Genomic DNA, 13361 nt, shown 5'->3' with positions numbered 1-13361 from the left:
CACCAGTACAGAGCAGCCGCCAGACCCCTTTATTCAGAGCAGCAGCCCGTGCTGGCGCAACACGGCCGTGAACGGCTCCGTCTTCTTCTCCACGTTGCGCTCGGCCCGGCGCCGCAAGCTCTGAAATTGGGGGGAGGGGGGTGTTAAGGGGGGCCCAGCACCCCCGGGGAGGGGCGTGCAGCTGGGGAACCCCCCAGCGCTCCTGTTACGGGGAGACCCCCTCCCTGGGCAGCGCCGACCCCACTGTGGCGTCTTCCAGGACACCCACACAAGTGGAGATTTCAAGCCGTGCCCCCCACCCACTGTATTTTGGGGCCATTCCCCCCATTTTTTGGGATTCTCCTGCCACTTTCTGGCATCTCCCCCCCAGTTTTTTGGGGTCCCCCCCTCACCATCAGCTTCTTCTTCTTGTTGTATCGCAGCTTCGCCTTCTCCTTCCGCTTCTCCTCCAGCGCCGCCGTCACTGCCTGGTACTTCCAGCCCACCTCGTGCGCCAGCCGGCCCAGGAAGGCGAACTGGGGGGCACGGGGGGAGTCAGGGAGGGACCCTGATACCCGGGAGGGGACTCCAGCGCTGGGGGAGCCCCCCCCGACCCCCACCACTCCTTACCTTGCGGGTGGGCTTCAGACGGATGATCTTGAGAGCAGCCGGGACCACCATGCGCTTGCGCTGTGGGACGGAGAGTCAGGAGGGGGGACGGATTTGGGGGGCAGGAGGGGATGGCAGGGGCAGATTTGGGGGGGGTTGGGGGGCCCCCAGTGTCTCAGTGTTAAAGTTTCTCTCAAGGACCATCGAACAATGTAGGTAGAAGTGCATCATTGACACGGGGGTGAATTTAGGGGGTCCCATAGGGCTGAAGAGGGGATCCTGGGAGGATCTGCGGGCGCTACAGGACTGGGGTGGCAGTCCTGGGGGGGTTCCACAGGGCTAGAGAAGACTCCCTGGGGGGATTGAGGGGTTCCACAGGGATTTGGGGGTGTCATGGGGATGGGGAGGGTCCCTGGTGGGATTTAGGGGTCCCACGGGGACTTGGGGGTCCTAGAAGGGATTTGGGGGGGCCCTCACCTTGTCATAGGGTGGGGGGATGCCATCAAACACCTTCAGCCTCTCCAGCGCTGCTTGCCCCCGCTTCGTCTTGTGTGGCAGCATCCCTGGGGGGGGCAGGGGGTCAGGAGGCTCCAGGGGGGGCCCCCGGGTTTTGGGGGGTTGGGGGGGGGTCCCACACTCACCTCTCACCGTCCGCCAGAAGATGCGGCTGGGGGCGCGGAAGTGGTAGGGCCCCCGCGATGGGTTGGTGTTCATCCGCTTCCGCAGGAAGGCCAGGAACTTCACTGGGGGGCAGCGGGAGCGTCACCCCTGGCCGGGGGGACACCAGGGGGCTCCCGGTGGCCGCCCCCGCCCCCCGCCGGGCTCCCGGTACCCCCCGGTGGCCGCTCCCCCCACCCCACTCACGTTTGTTGCGGTAGAAGTTGCCGGAGATGTTGATGCCCTCGCAGCGGACCACGACCACGCGGCGGCCTAGGGACAGACGGACACGGGGCGGGACATGGGACACACGGACACGTGGGGGGGAACAGACACGACAGACGGACACGGCTCAGCGGCGGCGGCCGGGCCCACGCGTGCCCACCCCCCCACCCCCGCGCTCAGTTGGTAGTGCATGTGGGCGGCTCTCAGGGTCGTGAGACTCAACAGCCGAAGGAGCTCATCACGGCGCGGGGGGGGGGGGGCCGGGGGCTCCCGGGGGGGGTCCCGCACTCACCCAGCAGCACCTGCTTGGCCACGATCGCCGCCAGCCGCCCCAGGAGGTGCCCGCGGCCATCGATCACCAGAACCTGCGGCACCGAGAGAGGCGGGGGGGGGGGTGTGGTGTCACCGGGGGTCCCACGGGCCCCGGGCCCGCTCGGAGGCCCCACGTGGAGGCCGTGCCCGCGCCTCCCGCAGCCCCCCGCGCCTCTCGCGGGGCTCCCCCCGCCGCGGGAGGCCCCGCCGCCCCCTCGGGGTGCCCCAAGCCCCCCCCCCGATCCCCCGGTTCCCCCCTCCCGGTGCCCCCGGCCCGCACCCGCGGCTCCGCCATCGCCGCCGCCCGCTCAGGAAAGAGGCCCCACCCCGCGCGCGCCGCGGGGTCGCCCCTTCCGGCGCGGGGCTCGGCGCAGGGGCGGAAGTGACGTCGCGCGCCGGGCGGAAGGTGGGCAGTGCGACGCCGCGCTGGGAGCCGCCATCATGGGCGGAGCCACCGCCCCTCCCCGCACGGTTATGGGGTTATGGAAATGAGGGGGCGGGGCCTCGGGCCTCCCTCACCCCCTTCGGGGTCCTAAACCCCTCGGGGACCCCCCCAGTGCTCCCCACTCACCCCACATGTCCCCAGTATCTCCCAATGCATCCACCAGTACAACCACCTAGTGCCCCCAGTATACTCCAGTATCTCCTAGTCTTCCCAGGTACCCTTCCAGTACCTCCCAGTGCCCCCCACTCACCCACTGTGCCCCCACTGTCTCCCAACACATTCCCCAGTGCCCCCAGTATCCTCCAGTATCTCCCAGTACCCCCAGAAACACGCCCAGTGACCCCACTCACCGTCCGTGTTCCCAGTATCCATCAATACCTGTCCCAGTGCCACCAGTATCTCCCAGGACCCCCTCCAGTGCCCCCAGTATCTCCCAGTGCCCCCCACTCACCCCCAGTGTCTCCAGTATCTCCCATGACATCCCCCAGTGCCACCCCGCAGCACCCTCCAGTCTCTCTCAGTACCCCCAGGACCCCTTCCAGCATCCCCCAGTACCTCCCAGTACATACCCTACCACCCCCCCAGTGCCCCAGTGTCTCCCGGTGCCCCCAGCAGGCCAGGCCTGCAGTTCACACGGACTCGGGGGCCGATCCAGGGGCCGCAGCCCCTCCCTGTATTTATATATGTACAGTGAGGAGGGGGAGGGGGGCCGGCCATGGGGGGTCCTGGGGGCAGCGGGGGGGGTGGGGCAGGGGGGAGGCTTGGGGTTGGGGGGGGTCCCTGGGGGGTCCCCAGTGTAGGGGGTGGGGAGGGGGGGGCTCACCCATAGGTCTCCCCGCGGGGGCCAGGGGTGGGGGTGGTGCCGGTAGCCCCATATCCCGGGGGGGGCCCACCCGGCGGTCCCCCCCCGCCCCCCTCTTCCTCCTCCCCCTCCCCCTCCTCCTCGTCGTCGCTGGCCCCGCCCCTGGGCGCCAGAGGCTCCGCCTCCTCGCGCGGCGGCTCCGCCCACCGCTGTGGCTCCCCCGAAGCAAAGGCGCCATAGAAGGCCACGCCCCCGTAGTGCACGAGCGCCGCGATGAGGAACACCCACTGCCACTCCTCCCGCGTCTGCCAATCCGTGCCGGCCGCCCCCCGCCACCGGCCAATCGGCGAGCAGCAGGGGCGGGACGGCGCGGAGCCGAGGGGGCAGTGGGAAGGGCCAGGGAGGGGAGGGCGGGGCCAGGGCAAGGGGGCAGAGTCAGAGGGGGGTGGTGAGTCTCGGGGTCCTCCAGCCCCCCAACCCTCCTGTCCCCCCTCCACGTCCTGTGCCCCCCGCATAGTCCCTGCTGTCCCGCCCCGGGTCCTAGTGCCTCCCCTCAGGTCCCCACTGCCCCCCCACATGTCCTCGTGCCCCCCATAGTCCCTGCTGTCCCCCTCCCTGGGTCCTATCACACGCACACATCCCCCGTCCCCACTGTCAGCTCCCCCCCCCCGCCATGTCCTAGTGCCCCCCATAGTCCCTGCTGTCCCCCTCCCTGGGTCCTAGCATCCCCCCCGTCCCCACTGTCAGCTCCCCCCCCCCCCCCAGGTCCCAGTGCCCCCCATAGTCTCCACTGTGTCCGCCCCCATGTCCTAGTGCACCCCCAAAGCCCCATATGCCCCACCACACACCCCATTTCCCCTCCCCAGGGTCCCCATTACTCCCAAGTCCCTATTCTGCCCCCTGCCCTGGAGCCCCCCTCGCCCCTCAGCCCCGCTCCCATTCCCCCCCACCTTGTGCCGGGTGAGGGCCCCCACAATGAGGGGACAGACCATCCCCGAGAGCGTCCCCACCCCGTTGGAGAGCCCCATCAGCACGCTGGCGTAGCGGGGGGCGATGTCCAGGTGGTTGACATTGAACCCTGGGGGGGCCGGCGGGGTGTGTGTGTCATCCCACATGCACGTTCCCCCCTTCCCGCCCCCGTATGCCCCCATCCCCCGCATCCCTGTCCCCACCGGAGATGGCAAAGCCGCTGAAGCCGACAGCCAGGACGAGGAAGGAGATGGCGACAGCACGGGACCGCGAGTACCCCACCACCAGCAGCAGCGTCGCCTCCATACCGAACCCTGGGGGGCCGGGAGGAGTCACCCATGGCCAGGGGGGACCCACACCTCCCCCATCTGCCCCTGGGGACCCCCAACACATCCTCCCCAGGATCCCCTGTGCCCCAGCCCCCTACATCCTCCCTTATCTCCCTCACATCCCGCTCCCCATCCCCTCTACCCCCTCTATGTCCCCCCCACATCCCCCCGTCCCCTCTGTATGTCCCCCATGTCCCCCCTTATCTCCTCCGTCTCTCTCTGTACGTCCCCCACATCCCCCTCCCTATCCCCTCTGTGTCCCCCGATGTCCCGTCTGCGTATCTCCCCATCCTCCCCTTGTCTCCCTCCATGTGACCCCGCAATGGCTCCCCATCCTCCCCCCGATCCCCCCGACAATCCCGTCCACGTTCCCCTCTCACCGCCGCAGTTCATCATCTTGCGGACGTTGGTGGTCGACATCAGCCCCCGGGAGCGCAGGAAATCGGCGATTTGGCCCCCGATGGGGACGACGATCGTCATCACCAGGTGGGGCAGGGCCGAGAGCAGCCCCACCTGCGGGGCCGTCAGCCGTGGGGCACCCGGACCCCCGGGTTCCACACACACCCCACCCCCCGGACTCCGGGGTCCCCCCGGGACGGGGGCAGGGTCCCACCTTGCTGATCTCGAAGCCGAACACCTCCTCGAAGTAGGCGGGCTGGCTGATCAGCAGCAGGTAGAAGGTCCAGCTGCGGCAGAAGTTGGCGACGATGATGGCGTAGACAGGCATCGAGGTGAAGAACTGCCGCCAGGGCGTGGCCAGCTGTGGGGGCAGGGCTGCCAGCGACCTCCTGACCCCCGACCCCCGACCCTGCGCCCAGCGATTTCCCCCCCCCCACGGACCCACCTCTGACCCTGATCTCTGACCCTGACCCCACTTTGACCCTGCTGCCAGTGACCCTCAGGGCTGACCTGACCCCCGACCCCGCCGCTGGTGCCCTGACCCCACGCGACCCTTCTCTGACCCCTGACCCCACTGCCCATGACCTAAAGCCCCAACCGACCCTGGTGCCTGCAACCGCCATGGCCCTCACCCCGCTGCTGGACCCCTGCAGGGTCCTGACCCCCAACCCCCAGCCCCGCCCACCAGCAGGGGGTTGCTGCCGATGCTCTCCCCGATGCTCTCCTCGATGTACTTGCGCTCCTCGGGGGAGATGGTGGGGTGCTGGGCCGGGCTCTCGTAGGACACCAGCACCCAGAACAGGTACCAGCACACCCCAAAGCTGCCTGGGGGGCGGGCGGGGTCAGGGCGGGGCGGGCTCGGAGTGGGCCCAGGGCCGGGCGGCGCCCCGGAGGGTCTGGGAGGGGGCATCTCACCATAGACATAGAAGACGGAGCTCCATCCCGTGTATTGCACCAGGACGCCGGCCAGGGGCATGGCCACCACCGCCCCCGCGTAGGAGCCTGTGCCAGGGAGCCAGGCGTCGGGGGGGGTCCACAGCCCCATGGCCCCCCTGGGACCCAGGCGTCGGGGGGGGTCCACAGCCCCATGCCCTCTCCTGGGACCCAGGCGTCGGGGGGGGGTCCACAGCCCCACGGCCTCCCCTGGGACCCAGGCGTCGGGGGGGGGGGGGGTCCACAGCCCCATGGCCCCCCTGGGACCCAGGTGTCGGGGGGGGTCCACAGCCCCATGCCCTCTCCTGGGACCCAGGCGTCGGGGGGGGGTCCACAGCCCCATGGCCTCCCCTGGGACCCAGGCGTCGGGGGTGGGGGGGGTGGTCTGTGGCCCCACAGTCCCGCCCCGGGACCCAGGTGTCGGGGTGGGCTCCACAGCCCCATGGACCCCCCTGGGACCCAGGTGTCGGGATGGGCTCCACAGCCCCATGGCCGCCCCTGGGACCCAGGTGTCGAGGTGGGCTCCACAGCCCCATGGACCCCCCCTGGGACCCAGGTGTCGGGGTGGGCTCCACAGCCCCATGGACCCCCCCGGGACCCAGGTGTCGGGGTGGGCTCCACAGCCCCATGGCCTCCCCTGGGACATAGGCATCTGGGGGGGGTCTGCATCCCCCATACCCCCACCCTGGGAGGTGGGGGTGGGTGTGTCGGGGGGGCGTGTCTCTGGCCCCATAGCCTCCCCTTGCCCCCCCACCCCAGGACCCCCACCCCATCCCTACCGCAGAAGGCCGTGGTCGCCAGGCGGCTTCTCTCCAGGGGTGGGGCCCACTTGCTCCAGATCCCATGACACGCCGGGTAGGTCACGCCCTGGGTGTGGCAGGGTGGGTCACACCCGGCCCCACCCACCACGAGGGCAGGACAGGAAGGGGCGGGTCCAACTCTGGCCCCTTGCCCACCACAGCTCTTCCCCACCCGTGCGCAGCAGCCAATAGGGAGTGGCCACCTGCCCCACCCGGCCCCAGCAGCCAATGGGGAGTGCCGTGGCGGCCCCGCCCTCACCTCCACCAGCCCCTGCAGCACGCGGACGGCGATGACGCAGCCCACGTGGGTGCGGGCAGCCGACGGGATCAGCATGTTGAGGAGCGACGTGGAGACGATGGCGAGGCCGAAGACCCTGCGGAGGTGATGGGGGGGGCATGCAAAGGGGCCCCTGTGCGGGGGGGGGGGGTGCCCTGTGTGTGTGTGGGGGGGCCCACATATATGTGAGCCAGGATGTGCAACGGGGCGACCACGTGCAATGGGTCCATGTGGAAATGCTGGGCGTGGGGCCCACCCACAGTCCCCCGGGCCCACCCACCTGTTGGCTGCGAACTTCTGGGCGATGAAGCCCCCAGGGATCTGGGTGACGATGTACCCCCAGAAGAAAGAGCCGTGGATCATCCCCACCGTCTCGGGGTCCCAGTTGAACTGGGCATGCTGGGGGAGTGGGGAAGGGGGGTCACTACAGGTGGGACCCTCCACACCCCGTGAACCTGAACCCTCCTGACCATAGCCCCTCAACTTTCCCAGCTCCCCCCCGATCTGCCTGTAGCCCCCATTGCCCCCCAGACCTGCTGTACCTGCCCATGCCCACTGTCGCCACCACGGACCTGCCTGTGCCCCCCCCCCGCCCCCCAGACCTGATCGCGACCCCGTCACCCCCCAGGCCCCACCCGTTGCCCATCCCCACCGTCCCTGCCCATGTCCCCGTTGCCCCTGTACCTGTCTGTGCACCCCACAGACCCCCAGCCCCCCCACACCTGCCCACACCCCCCAGCCTCCCCACATCTGCCCATGCACCCTGTTGACCCCCAGACCAGCCCTTGTCCCCCGTACCTGCCTGTGCCTGTTGACCCCCAGCCCCCCCACACCCCGTACCTGCCCGTGCACCCCGTTGACCATGCTGACGACGGCCACCCCCAGGTTGCAGCGGATGCCGAAGCTGATGCAGAAGCCGATGGCGCAGAGGATGGCGATGCCGTAGCGCCGGGGGAGGCCACAGCACGTGCAGTCCAGCACTGGGGGATGCGGGGGGCCCCCCCCGGACGCCCCCCCCAAGCCCCCACCCGGGCCCAGCTCCAGCCCCTCCGCATCATCCTGCCGCCGCTCCAGGACCCTGCAGGGACAGGGATCAGGGGCACAGGGGGTGGCTCCTGTCACCCCTCGGCCCAGAGCCCCCCCCGCTCCCCCCCAGAAGCCCCTACATCCTCGAGATGCCCCCCCAGCCCCCTGGATCCCCACATCCCCCATGCCAGGGGTCCCCCCAGTCCCCTAGGCTCCCCATCCCTGTGGCCCCACAGCCCCCCACATCCCTGGTATCCCCATGTCCCCCCGCAGCCTTCCTGTACACCCGACCCCCCCCATCCTGGAGTCCCCCATATCCCCCCTCCCCCACGCCCTGCCTCCTCCCCCCCCCCCAGTGTCCCCACGTCCCCCCGTGCCCCCCCCAGCACGGCGGCAGCAGATTACCGCAGGTCTAAATCCCTCGTCTGAGCCCCCGGGGGCGGGGGGACGAGGACACACACGCGTGGACAGTCACGCATTGGGGGCGGGGGGGAGGGGGGCGCGCAGATGGGGGCACACACATGTGCAAGCCCCCAACACCAACCCCACCCCCCATATCCCCCTGCTCTGACACGCTCACATACACTGGGAAGGGGGAGTCAGAGCTGGCTGGGGGTGGGGGAGCTGCTCGCATGCCCGTGTCCCCGTGCACCCCCGGGGCCCCTGTCCCCCCCCCACCCCCCGAGCCCCCCACCCCAGGGTCCCCGCTCACCGGTGCAGGCGGCCCAGCCCGGCCCCCACCTGCCGCCTCAGCTCCTCCTTGTTGAACTGCATGGCGGCTCAGGGCACCATGGGCCACCGGACACCAGCGTCCCCCCGGACGCTGGGGTCCCCCCCCGGACGCCTGGGGTCCCCCCCCTCCCCCCCAACACCTCGGCCGGCTCCCCCAGATGCCCAGGTCCTCTCTCCTCCTCCCGGATGCCTGGGTTCTCTGGGAAACCCCCGCCCTCGCCACCCCCCCCCCCCCCCCGCCACCACCGGCTCAGCGCTAAATCCCCCCGTGTGGGCAGAGCCCCCCCACGCAGGGGGAGGGGCAGACACACGGACGCCCGGGTCCCCTCTGGGCTCTGTCCTGGGGTGGGGGGGGATGGCGGGAGGCGCCTGAGCGGGGGGCAGGGTGAACCCCGGCACAGGGGCGGGTGAGCTGGTGTTGGGGTGCTGCCCCCTCCCCCACAGTCACGGGGACCCAGGCATCCGGGGGGGGCGACACAGGCATCCGGCCCATCGCACACGCGCACACACACGTGTCCGGGTCACGCTTTATTCCAAGTTTTTTGTACAAAAAAATGGGATCAGGGAACAAGGGGGGACCCGGGGGGACCCAGGCATGCAGGGGGAGGGGGGACCCGCCCCCTCACACCTGCAGCGGCATCGTCACAGTGAGGACCTGGGGGGAGATGTCAGAGTTCAAGGGTCAGCTGGGGGCAGCGGGGACCCAGGAATCACTACACTGGTGATACGAGTAGGTGGGGCTAAGGGCGGGGCAGTGGGCGGGGTTGGAGATTACCAGGTTCCCATGGTGACAGTTACCTTGGTGCCTCGGTGGAAGCGGGCGTGGCAGCGGGCGGGGTCGGCGGGGAGGGGCAGCCCCAGCTCCAGGAGGTGGGGAGCCCCCTCTGCTCCCCTCAGCACCAGCCGCTCCTCACTCAGCCCCAGCCACAGAGACCCCGCCCCTGCCTGGGTGGGGCAGGGTGGGGTCAGGGGTGGGGCCAGACAGCCCCACACCCAACCTCACCCCACAGCATCCCCCAACACCCCCAACCTTTACAGGGACCCCCTCACCCCCGCCAGGATCAAGTCAATGCCCCCACTTCCTGCCCCAGTTCCCCCCAGTGCCTCCCCCAGCCCCACAGCAGCCCCACCCAGGGCCTCCCCCAGCCCCACACCATCTTGCCAGTTCCATAGCAGCCCCCCTCGACCCCACACCAGCCCCCCAACTCACAGCATGGGGCAGGAGGATGCGTGCCTGCAGCACCTGCGGGTGCTCAGATGAGGGCTCAGCCACCACCACGAACTGGGGGGGTCCTGGGGGACTGTGGGGGGGGGAGGAACAGGTCAGGCAGGGGGGTCCTGGGGCAGGGGGGTCCTGTCCCCACCTGGTCCCATGGCTCCTACCTGGGAGGTGGCGGTGGGTCCTGCAGGGGGCTGTGGGGAGAGGCAAGTCAGAAGGAGGTGGGGGGAGATGGGGGGGGCTGGGGCACCCCAAAAATGTGGGGGGGGTCTCAGGGGGAGCCCCACTCACCCCTCGAGCTCCTGGATGTGGGGCCGGGGCCGCGCCCGGATGTTCTGGGCTGAGACGGAGCCCATGAACTTGCGGTTCTTCAGCACTCGCCAGCCTAGGGGGGCCGGGGGTGTCATGGGGGGTGTGCACCCCTCCCACAACCCCTCTCCTGACATCCCAACCCCCCCCCAACACCCCCATCCCATGATATACCCAGCCCAAGATCCGCCCTATCCCCACTTTCTCCCCTTTTTACTCCCCCAGTTTATCCCCACAGCTCCCAGTGTCCACAGTTGTTCCCTCCTCTCACCCCAATCCCACCCCCAGCCATTCCCAGTCCTCCCAGTTCTCCCTATCCCCACCTGCCCATCTCTGTTCCCAGCCCATTCCACCCCCCCAGTCCCACCACCCCCCCCCAAGCTGCTCCCAGTGCTCCCAGTCCCCCGCACCAGTCAGCTCCAGCTCCACCCCGTACTTCTCCGACAGCCCCTCCATGGCCACCGTCAGGAAGAACTCCAGGTACAGGGGGTCAGCCTGTGGGGGTACGGGGTGGGGTTAAGGCCCCCTGACACCACCCATGGGCCCCCCAAGCCCCCCCCCGAGCTCCCCCTCACCTGGAGTGTGCGGAAGAACCCTGAGTTCACCACCACGTCGTAGGCGGTACAGCCCTGGCCGCCTGCGGGAGATGGGGGAGGGGGCTCAAGGGTGGGTTGGGGGGCCGGGGGAGGGGATCAGGGGGATTTGGGAGGGGTCTTACCGCGGTCCAGTTCGGCATGGGGCTCCCCCAGGCTCATAGGGATGCGGAAGGCCCCTGCAGCAGTGGGGGGGGCGTGGAGGAGGCGCTGCAGCCCAGGGGGGGACAACGGTGGGGGCGGGGGCACCTCCCGCGAGTGACAGATGTTGACAAAGACCTTGGCCCCCCCCGCCCGGGTCTTCACACACAGCCCTAAGGGGGGTTGCAGCAGGGGTCAGGGGGCGGCCTGGCCCCCCCGAGACCCCCCAACCCTTCCCGGAGCCCCCCTACCTGGCTGCGGGGTGACAGCGCGGGAGGGGGCGGCGGGGTGCTGCTCCTCATCGTCCTGGGTCGCCTGGGGTGGGGGGGGTGGGGGGCAGAAAGAGGCCGCGGGTCAGCACCGGGACCGCCCCGCACCGGGACACACACACCCACCCACACACCCGGCCCCACCTGCAGCAGGAGCCGCCGCAGCGCCTCATCATCCCCTTCCTCCGCCTCCAGCTCGGCCGAGAGCAGCGACGGGTCCGCGGGGGCCGCCATGAGCTGGGGGGAGGCGGGGAGCGTGGGGAACCGGGAACCGGGGCCCAGGACGGCCCAGCGGTCCCCAACGCCCCCCGGGCCCCGCCGCACCCCGGCCCAGGGACCCCCCCGGGCCTCCGCTCCGGCGACCCCTCAGGGACCCCCCCATGACCCCCTCAGAGACCCCGCAGCCGTTACCGGCCGCCGCTCCGTCCCGCTGCGCTACACTTCCGGTTCCGGCGGAGGGGGACGGGACCCGTCTCTATGGTTCCGCGGCGGGGCCGCTCCCTCCGCCCAGGCGCTCGTCTCGCTGGTGCGGCGGCGGTGATGGCGGCGCTGGGGCTCCCCCCGGTCCCCGCGATCTTCAGCACCATGGAGGAGGGGCCGAGAGCTGGGGGGGCCACACCGGGGGAGGTGAGGGGGTCTTGGGGGGCACTGGAGGGGCACACGGGGGTCCTGGGCGGTCCTTTGGGGCTATGGGGGGGACCTTGGGGGGGCCTGGGGGGGGCCTGTATGGCCAGGGGTACACTGGGACTCCATGGAGGGTCCTGGGGGGGAGCTGTGGGGCCATGAGGGGGTCCTGGGGAGTTCAGGGGGCTCTTGAGGGGGCACGTGGGGGGTCCTGAGGGATGTAAATGGATCTGGGGGACACTGGAGGGGCCCATGTGGGGTGCTGGGGGGGTCTTGGGCGGGCCCATGGGGCTGGGGGGGGGCTTGAGGGACACTGGCTGGGGGGGGATGGGGGCCCCCAGATGCCTGGGTCCCTGTTGGAGGTCGGGGTGGTCCCTGGACACCTGGGACCCCTCGGTGGGGCTTGGGGGTGCCTGGATGCCTGGGTCCCCTGGGAAGGGTTGGGGAGGGCAAAGTCAAGAGCAGGGCCGCTCCCGGACGCCTGGGTCCCTCCAGCGGGGCGAAGGTCGGGGGGGGGGGAGGGAGGGGCCGCTGCACGTGGGGCGGCAGCCTCGAGGGAACCCCAAGGTCCAGGCCCCACCCCCGCTCGGGGGGACCCCGCTCATGGGGACCGTGGGGTCCGGGGCCTGTCCCCACTCGGGGGGACCCCGCTCAGGAGGACCCTGGGGTCTGGGCCCTGAGTCCACTCACGGGGACCCCGCCTGGGGGGACCCCGGGGTCCGGGCCCTGTCCCCGCTCGGGGGGACCCCAGCATCCAGTGGAGGGTCCCATGTGTCCGGGCCCCCAGGCGTGGCTGGAGGCCCACGGCCGGGCCCTGGGGCACTTTGTGGCTGGGACGTGGCTGAAGCCGCCGGGACGGGGGACGCTGGAGTGCCGGGAGGCTGCCACAGGTATGGTGCAGGGGTCAGGGGTCAAGGGTCACGGTGCAGGGTCGGGGGTCACGGCTGCCCTCTCCTCCCCCAGGGCGGCTGCTGGCGACGGTGCTGCAGGGGGAGGAGGCTGACCTGGCAGCAGCCGTGGAGGCGGCGGCGGCGGCGGCGGCGAAGTGGGGGCGGCTGGGGGGGCCCCAGAGGGCCCAGCACCTGCAGCGGTGAGTTCTCATGACGTCTGACCCCTGGCCTCTGACCTCTGACCCTGCGGAGCTTCCCACAACCCCTGTGCACCCCACGGCTTTTCATTTCCTGCCATGTCCCCTCTCCCCTCCCTGTGGTGTGACCCCATGTGACCTTGTGTGAGCCCATGACTGCCCATGACCCCACCGCTGTCCCCAGCTTACTCTGACCCCAGGTGACCCTGGGCTACCTCCCCCTTCCCGTGCCCCCACTGCACCCCTCCGTGCCCCCCTGTGTCCCTGCGCACACCCGCATGTTCCTGCTGCATCCCCACGCCCCCCAACATGCCCCCCAATGTCCCCTCATGCCCCCCTTCACCCTCATGCCCCCCGATGTCCCCCCACACCCCCCCTCCACTCTTGTGCCCCCCAACGTCCCCTCATGCCCCCCTGCACCCTTGTGCCCCTCAATATTCCCCCACGCCCCGCCATCCCCCCTTGTCCCCCTGCTCTCTGGTGCCCCCCAACATGCCCACGTGCCCCCCCATCCCTCCCCATGTCCCTGTGCACCCACATGTGTCTCCCTGTGCCCTGGTGCCCCCAACATCCCCCAAACCTCCCGTGTCCCTGTATACCGCGCATCCCTCTGTGCTCTGGTGCC

At 70.6% G+C, this 13361-nt stretch overlaps 4 protein-coding genes and 2 non-coding genes across 8 annotated transcripts in view; 1 reads left to right on the top strand and 5 right to left on the bottom strand.

Moving 5' to 3' along the window:
* Positions 1-6: 6 nt before the first annotated feature.
* On the bottom strand, positions 7-2158 carry RPL13A (ribosomal protein L13a). The gene is made up of 8 exons (XM_075080319.1): positions 2063-2158; positions 1763-1835; positions 1453-1518; positions 1230-1331; positions 1066-1151; positions 610-669; positions 393-515; positions 7-120 (listed from the first exon to the last, which is right to left on the bottom strand). Exons 1-8 carry the CDS (start codon positions 2075-2077, stop codon positions 34-36), a joined length of 612 nt encoding a protein of 203 aa, XP_074936420.1. The 5' UTR covers positions 2078-2158; the 3' UTR covers positions 7-33.
* On the bottom strand, positions 757-827 carry LOC142051149 (small nucleolar RNA SNORD34). Its single transcript, XR_012658312.1, has one exon. It is a non-coding gene; the product is annotated as a small nucleolar RNA SNORD34 (small nucleolar RNA).
* Positions 1641-1719, bottom strand: LOC142051148 (small nucleolar RNA Z195/SNORD33/SNORD32 family). Its single transcript, XR_012658311.1, has one exon. It is a non-coding gene; the product is annotated as a small nucleolar RNA Z195/SNORD33/SNORD32 family (small nucleolar RNA).
* A 535-nt stretch (positions 2159-2693) lies between the features above and the next one.
* On the bottom strand, positions 2694-8588 carry SLC17A7 (solute carrier family 17 member 7). 2 transcript variants are annotated; one of them, XM_075080322.1, is made up of 12 exons: positions 8475-8588; positions 7577-7814; positions 7017-7135; positions 6719-6833; positions 6439-6526; positions 5642-5728; positions 5412-5551; positions 4941-5087; positions 4708-4840; positions 4202-4312; positions 3980-4107; positions 2919-3334 (listed from the first exon to the last, which is right to left on the bottom strand). In XM_075080322.1, the coding sequence occupies exons 1-12, from the start codon at positions 8534-8536 to the stop codon at positions 3047-3049; spliced, it is 1656 nt and encodes a 551-aa protein (XP_074936423.1). In that variant the 5' UTR covers positions 8537-8588; the 3' UTR covers positions 2919-3046. The 2 variants fall into 2 exon arrangements, with proteins under 2 accessions (XP_074936422.1, XP_074936423.1); XM_075080321.1 differs by lacking the exons at positions 6719-6833; positions 7017-7135; positions 7577-7814; positions 8475-8588 and having other exon boundaries at positions 2694-3334; positions 4708-5013; positions 6439-6528.
* A 421-nt stretch (positions 8589-9009) lies between these two features.
* Positions 9010-11491, bottom strand: PIH1D1 (PIH1 domain containing 1). Of its 2 annotated transcripts, XM_075080323.1 has the most exons (11): positions 11437-11491; positions 11170-11262; positions 11008-11071; positions 10741-10929; positions 10598-10659; positions 10433-10517; positions 10005-10098; positions 9878-9907; positions 9705-9795; positions 9293-9439; positions 9010-9149 (listed from the first exon to the last, which is right to left on the bottom strand). In XM_075080323.1, the coding sequence occupies exons 2-11, from the start codon at positions 11257-11259 to the stop codon at positions 9117-9119; spliced, it is 885 nt and encodes a 294-aa protein (XP_074936424.1). In that variant the 5' UTR covers positions 11260-11262; positions 11437-11491; the 3' UTR covers positions 9010-9116. The 2 variants fall into 2 exon arrangements, with proteins under 2 accessions (XP_074936424.1, XP_074936425.1); XM_075080324.1 differs by lacking the exon at positions 10741-10929.
* The window catches only part of FLT3LG (fms related receptor tyrosine kinase 3 ligand), an 8297-nt gene continuing 6192 nt past the window's right edge, over positions 11257-13361 (top strand). The window contains 4 exon segments of the mRNA XM_075080328.1: positions 11257-11652; positions 12437-12539; positions 12613-12739; positions 12792-12858. Coding sequence (XP_074936429.1) covers positions 11503-11652; positions 12437-12539; positions 12613-12739; positions 12792-12858 — 447 coding nt within the window. The 5' untranslated portion in view covers positions 11257-11502.

The sequence above is a fragment of the Phalacrocorax aristotelis genome, unplaced genomic scaffold (assembly GCF_949628215.1).
Source record: "Phalacrocorax aristotelis unplaced genomic scaffold, bGulAri2.1 scaffold_225, whole genome shotgun sequence".
In the NCBI taxonomy this organism is placed as follows: Eukaryota; Metazoa; Chordata; class Aves; order Suliformes; family Phalacrocoracidae; genus Phalacrocorax; species Phalacrocorax aristotelis.
Note: the sequence above shows the minus strand (reverse complement) of the source record. Positions and strands in the feature narration are given on the sequence as shown.

Excerpts from the sequence above, each read along its gene's own strand:
- RPL13A (XM_075080319.1), bottom strand. Across the intron at positions 1,519-1,762 it reads GGCCAAGCAGGTGCTGCTGG|GCCGCCGCGTGGTCGTGGTC; the intron begins GTGAGTGCGGGA and ends GTCTGTCCCTAG. Across the intron at positions 516-609 it reads GTCTGAAGCCCACCCGCAAG|TTCGCCTTCCTGGGCCGGCT; the intron begins GTAAGGAGTGGT and ends CGTGCCCCCCAG.
- PIH1D1 (XM_075080323.1), bottom strand. The coding sequence starts at position 11,259 with ATGGCGGCCCCCGCGGACCCGTCGCTGCTCTCGGCCGAGCTGGAGGCG. Across the intron at positions 10,660-10,740 it reads CCATGCCGAACTGGACCGCG|GCGGCCAGGGCTGTACCGCC; the intron begins GTAAGACCCCTC and ends CATCTCCCGCAG. Across the intron at positions 9,796-9,877 it reads GACCCACCGCCACCTCCCAG|TCCCCCAGGACCCCCCCAGT; the intron begins GTAGGAGCCATG and ends CCCCCCCCACAG.
- SLC17A7 (XM_075080322.1), bottom strand. The coding sequence starts at position 8,536 with ATGCAGTTCAACAAGGAGGAGCTGAGGCGGCAGGTGGGGGCCGGGCTG. Across the intron at positions 7,815-8,474 it reads GGGCTGGGCCGCCTGCACCG|GGTCCTGGAGCGGCGGCAGG; the intron begins GTGAGCGGGGAC and ends CTGTCCCTGCAG. Across the intron at positions 5,729-6,438 it reads GGCGACCACGGCCTTCTGCG|GCTCCTACGCGGGGGCGGTG; the intron begins GTAGGGATGGGG and ends TCCCTGGCACAG.